The sequence below is a fragment of the Rhagoletis pomonella genome, unplaced genomic scaffold (assembly GCF_013731165.1).
Source record: "Rhagoletis pomonella isolate Grant_MI unplaced genomic scaffold, Rhpom_1.0 Rhpom_scaffold_00007, whole genome shotgun sequence".
NCBI lineage: Eukaryota > Metazoa > Arthropoda > Insecta > Diptera > Tephritidae > Rhagoletis > Rhagoletis pomonella.
Window position 1 is genome coordinate 61,755,166 of NW_023458561.1, and position 11,393 is coordinate 61,766,558.

An 11,393-nucleotide genomic window follows, 5' to 3' on the forward strand; every position below is an offset into this window, starting at 1 on the left:
CGGAATAAGACTCAAATTTAAGCATTCGGTATAGTAATGATCCCCCAGGAATCTCCCCTCTCTAGAATAATTGTAAAAGGTCCCGCGAGGAAAATTAGTTCTTTCATTTTCAGGTCAATATAATTTCGTAGGAGCAATGAAAACGCTCGAAACTATAAGAATACATACCATTTAAGTATTATGCAGGCTCAAATTCTTTAATTCTTAAATTTAGTATATACCAAAATTTTTTTTTTAGTTCGTGGGGGATCATTACCAAATGCCAAAAATTTGAGTCTCATTCCGGTCGAATTGCAAAAAGACATATTTTTTTTTTGACTCGGTCTAATGTGCATACATACATGTATGCATGTATACACATGCATATAAAATCGAGTTTATTGCAAATTAATAGGGCTATTCGCGATCCGGTGCAAATGGCCTAGCATCATTGCATTGCAAATTTGTATTGCAAATAATTTGCAATACACAAACAAAATACACGCATTTGCATTTGTCATTGCTTGGCAAATTTGCAATACCGAAAATCCATAGCATAAAAATGCTATGCATTGCATTCATAAACAAAACCAAAGCTGATGCACAAAAATTGTTTTGCAAAAGCTTTACCATGACAGTTTAATAAAGGTCGCTCACAATCCATGGCATATTTCTGCAATTGCATAAATTTGTCAGCTCTTATGCACCGAATCGCGAATAGCCCTAATATTTGCTCTCTTTCTGCTTCATTTTTTTCAGGTAGCGTACATCCCATGGTCACTGTTACGCCCAGTCCACTTGCCAGCGGCCCATCGATATTCCAAAGCAGCGCTGCGGCGCGTCGTTCCGTCGATTCGAGTCCATCACATTCGCAAGCGAATCACTCGCAGATGTCACGCAACTCATCAAAGAAAAGCAGCAATTCGGTTAATTGTAAAATCGATAGTGAGTATAATTGTCGAGCTTTAAATATATATTTATACATATAGGTATATGTATGTATGTATATACATATGTTCATTAGATTGGGTCGCGAAAAAAAGTTTCCAATTACCATTCCTAGTTTGAAAGCTTCCTTTGAGATGATTTTTGGATCATAAAAATTTTCGTCCTTCGTGAGTTCTAAAAATAAATAAAAGAGTTATGAAGAAAACTCGATTTTTGCAATTTAATGGCTCCCGAAGGACGAAAATTTTTTTGACCCTAAAAATCTCTCAAGGTAAGCCATCAAACTTGTGGGGTAATTGCAGTTTTTTTTCTGTCGTATGTAGACCGACCCGGTCTAGTGTACATGTGGGTATGTGCGCATGTATGTATATAAACTGTGAGTTGATATCAATATATTGTATGTGCTACCTAAATACATACTGTGTGTATGCTACAGAGTGGTTGCAGTGCACTGCACGGGTGTGAGGTTAAATGATTGCTGTGTATTTTTAAAATCGAAAACTGCTATATTATTGCCAGTCTTTAAAATTTGACAAGGCATGAATAATTACTAGACACTGAAGACTAGATAAAAATTACTACTGACTAGTAGCTAGTGACCATGACTCAATAATACAAGGGTCGATAAACTGACAGTTGTCTCTCTCGCACCGCTCCCTTAGCTGTGGCACCGTGTTGCTTCTGATACAGAGTAGCTTTGGTGTGAAATAGAAGTATGAGCGTTTATGCAATATGTTTATTTGTATATGCATATGAAGCATATTTAACTGGTGAAAACATAAACTGTTTTTAAATTGGATGTTTACATCAATCTCACAGTAGTCTTATTTTAATTATGAGCCATTTTGCAGTTTTTATACAGCTAAATAGCACATAAATTACGTAATTCACATAGATACATCAATATTACGTTCAACATTTCATTTAAAATGCCAGATTTCCTGCAAATACATTAGAATTTACAAAAGGAATTTCACTACTAATTGCCTACTTTGCGTACTTTTCTACTACCATTTTCGCACCAAGAGATTTCATTCCTCCCCTTTTCTCCGTCTCCGTCCTTCGTAAATGCAACCTTTTGTAAGGGAGTGTCAAACCGCAGCTGTCAATAATTATCTAACCTTGTATTATTGAATCATGGCTAGTGACTAAAGACTACTTTCTATTGGCTACCCATTAATAATTACTGACACTGGATTACAAATTTTAATTTGGTTTCTGTTCTCCAGACGCACAGTGTAAGATTTGATCCATCTAGCTGCTTTTAATTCTGTAATTCGAAATCTATTGAAGATAGATTAATGATAATGCACAAGGTACGTTATAAGATAGGCGAAGCTTTTTACAAAAAATTGGTAATTTATAGTTACTGTCATGCCACCCTATTATATAACTGCAATTTTTAAAAATGCAAAAACTGAAATATTTAACTAACTACAAAGGCTAAAATGCCCAAAATTGATATTTAGAATTTCCCTATAACAAGGAATTATAAACTGACAGAAATGGACTTAAAAATAAATATATTTTTTTTTTAGTTATGGGCGTGGAAAATATCGATAAAAAAGTCAAGTTGGGTCAAAGAAATTCCGTTATAAGTTCAATATTTCTTACTCTATTTACAGAAATGGGATACCATTGGAAAGGTAATGAATCAGGTTTTCTCTGTTGAAAACGAATATATAAGAATTTGTCTCGGTCGAGATAAAATGCAAGCGAATTACTCGAGGAAAATGAAATTCCCAGTAGGCCAGAAAAAAGAAAATTTCATCAAAACCTGCACTTTCCTGCAGCTAAAATTATGTTTTTTAGAGTCTAAGAGGAGTGGCAAATAAACTGAGATACAAACTTTATCGAATAGTGGCGGATAACGAGTTTGCGGGTCTAATGAAATTAATAAATTGCTAAAAATAAGTTTAAGTTAACATCGTTTTGCTTTAACATGAAATACTCAGTCCTAGTTTACTAAAATCCCAAAAATGTATATTCATTAAAAAGAACATACCCAAGCAAATAAGACCAAAATGGTATTTTAGTAATTGTTGCATAAATCACATAACACCGACAAAATAAGCATTGAGATTCAGTTTCAAATATACAAGTTTAAATATTATTGTGCTCGGTAATTTTCCAAACCAAACCCCGTCCCGCCATACACTTTGATTAAAATTTTTTAGTTGTTATTGTTTCGTCTTTATCAGGCATTTCTGAAAACATTCTTGACGTTGTTTTCAAATTTGGCGACATAAAATAATGGAATTAATCTTTTCTAGAATACTGAAATGATACACTGTGAGACGCCAGTATCCAAATTGTATGTAGAATGGCCCGATGATTCACAAACTCGGGTTGATTTTCTATTCTATGGATACGTTTTCAAAACATTTTCATTTTACCGTCATACATGTCATGCAGCAATTCAACAAACTGAAAATGGAATACAACAAATGAAAGCTAAAAAAATTTTCCTTAAACCATCTATACATCACTTTCCGATAAGACTGAATGATATTCCAGTTTTATTTTGTTGAAAATGTAATGTTTCTCATACGCCATGTACACCTAAGTAGCACTCTTTTATGCTCATATTTCATACAAAAAATCTTTGCGCATTTTCATTTGACCACTCATTACTTCTTTATTTATCCATCGATTTTCTTCATTAGTAACTTGATTTTTGAGAGTTGACGAAGGTGTTGACTGATTCTCGATGAATGGCCTGTCTATAAGAGACCATATTTGTACGGTCAGCCTAGTTCAGCGGATGGTGCAGACAGTCGACTCTACATTCTCGAGTTTTCCCCGCCAAAACATGAAATATTGTCAAGATCAGTAGGTGTGAATTTTTCACAATTTTTCTTGCTTTTAAGTATTTGTAATCCGAAATACTTCGAACTTATTTTGCCTTACCGATTTCTTAATTAAAGCTATACCTATTTAACAGTCATATTTTAAATTTGGTCATGATTTCGAACTAACAGTAAGTGTTGGATACTGTAGAGAAAATACGTAAACTAAAAAAAAAAATGTAAGTCAGCTTTATTCAAATGGCTATTTTTCAAATAACTCGATAAATGGCTTTCGAAGGAAGGCGAATAATCGAACACCCTAATAACTAACTTTTATTTGTGTTTATTATTTTCTTTAAAATTTTAAACATAAACTAATTTTTTTTTACAAATGTTTAGATGAATAAGTATTTAAAAATGCAGGTTATGTTACTTGCGAAAAAAAAATCGATAATACAAAATTTTTGTTCTAATTAAGTTTTAAAATTAAAAAAAAAAAAAATGTTCATGCTTTTTGCATCACTCTTTAAAATTCTACTACCTTCTTCTCCTCTTTCTTTCTACGCCTGCAACTGTCACAATTGCCAAACTTCAGTTCAAAATCAGCAGTTTGTATTTTCATATCATTTTAAATTTTATTTTTTATTATGAAATAAATTTTTGAGATCTTCAATCGAACAAATGCATTCGAATAAACCGCTATTTAGCAAATTCAATTTCGGCAGCTGCTTTGATACGCCCTTTACGAGAGCACGCTATAATGAATCAACAGCAGCGGCTACAGCAATAACGACAACAGAAACAGCAACGACCACCACCACCACCTCGACACAGTCAACGAAGCCACAACCACGTAATTGTGTGCATGCCCGACTGGGCACTTTCTGCGAACCCGTCAAGTTGAATGTCTATGACATACTCAAAATCAATGAGTACTCCGCTTATATTGGACTTGGCGCCTTTCATTCCGGCGTCGAACTCTATGGCACTGAATTCGCCTATGGCGGCCATCAATTTCCATTTACGGGTATCTTTGAAATGTTGCCACGTGACCATGCGGATTTGGGTACGAATTTTCAATTTCGCCAGACCGTCAATCTCGGATGCACCCAATTCACATGTCAGCAGGTGTATGAGATAGTCGAAGAGTTGGGTCAGAAGTTTACTGGCAGTTCATATCATTTGATCAATAATAATTGCAATCATTTCTGTGACTATTTGGCGCGATTTCTTTGTGGCAAAGCAATACCCGGCTGGGTGAATCGATTGGCAACCATTAGCGGTTATGTGCCATTTTTACAACGCATCCTACCGCGTGACTGGTTGACGCCGAGGACAACGCTACGTGAAAGTGTGACTGTTATGGAGAATAGCAATTCCACTTCGTATGCCAATGTGATTAATAGAGAGAAATAAAATGAGTGTGTGCAGAAGAAAGAGAAAGTTTAAAAAGGGGGGACTACTTGTTGAGGGATGATTTTCTTAAGTGAAATGTGCAAAGATTTTGTGCTAAGTTGGGTTACCTTAATGTTAAGCTTTTCGGGCGGCACAATGCCAACACCGGTTTGTCTCCAAACCAAGTTTGACAAGGCATGACAGAAATTCGTTCCAAAATACATAAATCAAGTTAAAATGAAGCTTGAAAACACTTTTAGCCCATTTATGTCCTTCCTATAAATTTAAGCTTAGAAGTATTTGTTAAGGCAGGCAACTTATAGACCCTACAAGAACAGTGGTAGTCATTTGATTGTTCATGTGATACTCACTGGTGATGGAGATCTCAATCAAGTACTTCTATCCATGATACAAACATAGCAAGGTAGAACCGTTCTCTCAATTTGTCGGCCATGATTTTTTTTTGAAGTTTGCCAACATTTTAAAATCATATAAAAGTGAAAATAAAAAATTTAAATTGTTCGAAATTGTTGTTGCTTGACATTGAAAATGAAAATGTGTGCGTGAGTTTGTGAGTAAATTTAAATATTAAATTGTTTGGAAACGTCAAGAATTTTTAAAGTGACTCTCAGCGGTTCTACCTTACTATATTTTTATCATGCTTCTATCTATTGTCGACCAAATTTTTTATTTTTTTTTTTTTGGTGCAAATAGCCCAATATAAAAATGTACAAATCAGTACAAATGTACCAATCGTGTGACATTGCCTTTAGCTTTATTCTGTTTGCCTATTAGCAAAATGTTTTGTAAAAATGAAATTAAATTTTAAAAATATATTTTTTCTATTTAAAACAGTAAAAACTAAAAATTTAAAGTAAATTAAATTAAAATTATAAATAATAACAATTTTTTATTATTTTAATAATAGACATTTAAAAAATATGTTTCTCGTCTAAAAAATAACAGAAAATTAAATTAAAAAAGAGATAAAATCTAATAAACAGATGGAAACGAGAAAATTTCCTAAAAATGTAAAGAAATTATAGTAATTAAGATAAAATAAAATTTAATAAAGAATAAAATAATTTCTAAAAATTAAAAGATTTAAAAAAATATTTTATTTTTCAAAACAATAAAATCTAAATTTTAAAGACAATTAAGTTAAAAAAAGAAAGAAAATAATTGACATAAAAGAAAATGACTTACTAAAAATAAAACGAAGAATAAATTTAAAAAAAAATTCATTTCAAAACATTAAACCTAAAAATTAAAAGTAAACTACAATTTTACAAAACAAATAAACTGACTCCTAGAAAATTAATGAAACTAGAAAAATAAATTCGTTTTTAAACAATAAAATCGAAATATTAAAAGAAAATCAAATTAAGAAAAAAATATAAGAAATTAATAAAATAAGTTTCTAAAAATTAAGTGACATGAAGAATAAATAATTATTTCTAGAAAAAATTAGATTTAAAAATTTCTGCAAATTAAATTGTAGCAAATAATATATTTCACTTTAAAGCAATCATTTGTAAAATAAATCTGCAGCGCATTCTTCGGGTTAAGAGCATTTGACCTCATTCTCGGTTTACAGAGCCTCAGCAATTTCCGTGTTTTTCGATCATCCTAAAGTAAATGTAATACTGGCCTTAGTCATAGTCTACCTCTTTTTAGTAGCTGTTCCATCCTGCTCAGCTTGTTAGGACAGGAATCTTGGAAGGTCTTATATGCTTGGCCTTTAATCCTAAAGTTTTGTCTCGCACCCTTTCCTCGCGCACTAGTATGCTACCATATATCCCGTTTCCAGGCCGCTTCTCGCCTTTCACACCTCTTAAACGCTTCCATTTACATTTCTACTTTTTCTCATTATTTTAACTTTTACACATTATCTATCATTGCGCTCCTATGTACATACATAATATATCCATACAAACTCATACATAAGTAAGTATGCTAGATCCCACTGGGAAAATAGGTAAGCACCTTGCGAGTTAAGCCATGTCTACTAGTAAAGGGCAAAATGAACACATCCGAAGACACATTACGTTGTCAGTTGCAAAATAACGTGCAGCCGAAGTTATTTCCAAGCACCGAACTACTCCGAGCGACTGCTCTGCATTACACGTAACTTACTTTGTAAAGCGGCTCAGAAGTATGTCTGATACCAGATGTACATTCTAAATTCCCACTTAAATAAGGCGGCCATGCCTTTGTAAAAGTAAGGGACGTTCGGCAGGGAAATGTTAATGACTGCCAGGTGAAGAGTAAGTTGCTAATAAGGTATTATTACGTGCTCCTAATTCCCACTGGGATACTACTTCTGCATATCGACACATGTTTTCATCAGTTCATTGCTGTGCGCAAATCGTAGTGTGAGCACCTACACACATCCGCTATCGATTTTAGCTTTTACTTGAATTTCCTTTTTCCTGCGTAAATACTTCCTGGAATTCAGGCCGGTATCTACTTACTTACAAACTTACTATGGTTGGGGCCAAAAGCAATTTGAAACAAAAAAAAAGGTATGTATGTAATTTAGTTTGCTTGTTTGCGCTTCTATGTATAGATTCATAAGAGGCTTGTAAACTTTGTGACTTCTTACTTAGTTGGTGGCAAATTATAAAGGGTGTCTCAATCACACTTACAAAAAAAAATTGTACAAAAAAAAATTGTACAAAAAAAATTTTATAAGTATGCAAGGTTGAACGTGGTCGATAGTAGAAGGAGAAAAATATTACATTGTTTCTAGAAAAAGAGAAATCACCGAGGAAATTATCGTTGGTATTTAATTTTTTGTAAAGTAAAATTCTTATTAACTTTATTTATAAGGCAGTGTCACACGATTGAGATTTTGCCCAAAATTTCGTGCAAATTGTATCCCAATAGTGTGAATGCACGAATATTTTTCTTTATCCCAATTACGAAAAACAATTTTTTGAAATTTTTCAGTAGCACTTCGCGCTATTGTAAAAATCGTGTGACTACAAAAAAGTCGTCATCCCAATTTTTTTAATTTTGTACCCATAGCCCAATATAAAAAATGTACAAATGTACCAATCGTGTAACATTGCCTATACAAATATTTTTGTATTAGAATTAGTTAAAAATTATAGCCACACTTTGTTGATTTCGGATCTAATGGGACACCTTGTGTCCAACTGCAGATAATGAAATCACGAAGTGAAATGGAATATAAATAGATACTCAGCCAATTTTGCCATCAGTGACATGCCCTGCCTTATACATACCTCTCCCTTTGCTTTCTTTTCTTTAAGTAACCAGCTGTGTTTTGAAGTTTTCCATCAAAAAAATATGTATGTAACAGATTTGTACATGTAATGCATGTTCATTAGACTGCATCACCACTAAAACTTACAAAATTTATTATATTTTAAGACGTCCACCAAAATATTTCGGAAAAATATTAAGATTTACGTGAGCTGGACCGATTTGAAAATACCTCCAAAAATGGAGTTTTTTTATGAATAAAAATTGTTTCTTATTACGATTCCGTTCAACATTTTGTAAAAATATTTTTATGCAAATTTTTTTAGCTTAAAATGTTTTGTCATTTGAGGGGAATTTTTCGAAAAAAATGTTTGGGAAACTATTTTTATTCATAAAAAAGAATCCATTTTTGGAGGTATTTTCAAATCGGTGCAGCTCACGTAAATCTTAATATTTTTCTGTAATATTTTGGTGAACGTCTTAAAATATAATAGATTTTATTATTCCAATGGAAACACAATACCGATTTTTTTTTCTTTTTTTGGTATGGGGAGTCATGCAGTCTAATGTACTACAAAAATTAATCAACGAAATTAAAATAATGAGATTTTGAGAGATATTTTTTTATATTTTTCTGAAATATTTTAGAGGAAGTCTTAAATTGTGTATAATAAATTTTATAATTACAGTGAAAAAAACTCTACTCTTTTTGGTGAGGCATCCTAACGTACATACATATGTATTTGTTTACCAAGTTCAGGCATTAACACTTCGGACGACTTCCGGGTTTCCTTTGCCTATTATCAGTTACATACATAAGTTACGTGTGTCATTAGAAGATGTATTTACATGCCATTAGTGGGGCATTCGAAAGTGATGATGGGAAATGTGACACGAAGCAGAAGGTTTACTGAAGACAGCATAATGAGAAAAGTATTTTGAGAAAGTAATTTAGTACGTTTAGCTTACAACTTTTGGCACAAAAAAAACATGCAAATGTACATAATTGACAACAGATCGAACTACACACTTACATAGATACATAGATATCTCCGAACTAGCGCAATAGAAGACAATACTGCTTCCAGAAACATGCAGCAACTTCTTACGAAGTGACAATCATTCTGAAATGACGAATATTAAGACATATGCTGAACTAGCTAAAGAGAAAAAGGTAATAAGTAAGAAAGAGAAAGGGACAATAAATAATTCTTGTATAAGCCTCGATTTTCGCAGCCGTCATATAGATTTCTTAGTCTTTTGTAAATACATATCGCTCAATTTTTCAATAGCATCTTAATCCAAAAAATACAGTTTAGGTTGTGGAAAAATTTCTTAAATGCATCGACTACACTTTTACTATGGCAGTATATGTAAATTCAAAACTTCAAAGCCGTTTTTCCCGAGTTTTGTTTTTTGAGTTATGGCACTATTGAAGTAAATGAGCGATATGTATTTAATTATATTTTTTTTTTTAATAAATTTCACAAGTTTTATTTTTTTTTGCAACCCATTCAAGAGAAGCCTCCGTTGAGGCAAGGCGCAAGGGTTGCACAACCCTTTCCGGCCGTAAATAGTAAATATTGTACGATGTACGTTAGGGTGAGCAAAAATAACTAACCTATCGAATTTATGGCCTTAAAAGGATTTTTTACTCGCAAGAAAATTCTCCAATTTGGAAAAATGTTTACACATTTCGTATCATTTTAGTGTAAATTTTTTCACTTAGCATGAATATTTCCAATCATATAGCCCTAAAACTGCATAGTCCTGCTTTTTCGACTCTCATAGCCCGCAATGATATTAATTTTTGAGTCTAGACAATAAACTTTAGAGAATCTAATGCCCTAAATACAAGATTATGCCGAGAAAAAATTTGTATCTCAAATGTTTTAATAGTTATAACAATTTTAATAAAAAAAAATTATTTATGTTATTTACACGGAAAGTTTCAAATGTCTACCGACACCTTTTAAAATTGGACTATAAATTTTTCCAATTGCGAGAATTTTTTGCTCAGTAAATACACAGATCATTTTAAGGCCACAAATTCGTTAGGTTCGTTATTTTGGCTCAACCTAATGTACATATCTTCAGATTTTAATCAGAAAATCATCAGCCTAAAATATCGTCAAAATGATTTCATAAAAAAGAAAGCGCAAATGTTAAAAATTCTATGTAATTCGGTAGTAGTATTAGGCTGGTCCGTAAAATATTAGCAACTAAATTTTGTGAGGGGCATCTCTTTATTTTGTTCCACGTACAATTTAAAGGCAGTCACGAAAGTTTCAAAATTTTAAATAAATTCTTAGGGGTCCGTTCCAGAATTTGATAAAATTAATTATTTTAAATTGCCAAAATTCGTCTTGCTTTTGACTTGAAATCTGATAAATTCAACATATTATTGAAACTTATGTATACATACAAATTCATAGACTCGCTGAGTTATAGCGGGTCAAATTCAATATTTTGTCGAATTTTGCGATTTTTGAAACAAATTTAAATTTTTTAAATTTAGAAATTTTCGTAGATTTCTTTATTCTGTACGTAGAATAACATAGAGGGATGTCCCATGAAGTCAACATATCAAGAACCTCCCTACCCTGCATCTTGTCTCCGAAATTCTTTAATTTGAAAGAGTCTTTCACTAAAACGCATACCTAATTAAACACTTTTTTGCACTCAAATAATAAATGTTACGATTTTTGAGGGAATTTAGCAAATACATTATTTTTTTCTTTAATATAGGGACGCTCTTTCTGCTAATAATTACAAAGCAGAAGCATATACACTACCTGCACTTTTGACAAAATTTTCCATCCGAATAACAGATTTGCGCGCATTTCCTTGTGTTCCCTTGTCTCTATGGTTAACGTTGTTGCTGTTGGAAACTTAACTGACCATCTTTTCAAATCATAAGTTGGATTTTTAACACCAGATTATATGTTCTCGCCACGAAGCTTTTACCTTTTATATTAAAGTGTTGCATAACCCTAATATAATTAGCAAAAATTTCCTACTTTATTCATGTTTGTAAAAGAGTAACAAAAA

General features: G+C 32.3%; 2 protein-coding genes across 2 annotated transcripts in view; both read left to right on the forward strand.

Moving 5' to 3' along the window:
- The window catches only part of LOC118743264 (diacylglycerol kinase 1), a gene marked incomplete at its 5' end in the record, with an annotated part of 152,188 nt that overhangs the window by 73,354 nt on the left and 67,441 nt on the right, over positions 1-11,393 (forward strand).
- Positions 4,398-5,132, forward strand: LOC118743265 (deubiquitinase DESI2-like). The gene has a single exon (XM_036475838.1). It carries the CDS (start codon positions 4,398-4,400, stop codon positions 5,130-5,132), a length of 735 nt encoding a protein of 244 aa, XP_036331731.1.

Coding starts and splice junctions, on each gene's coding strand:
- LOC118743265 (XM_036475838.1), top strand. CDS start 4,398: ATGCATTCGAATAAACCGCTATTTAGCAAATTCAATTTCGGCAGCTGC.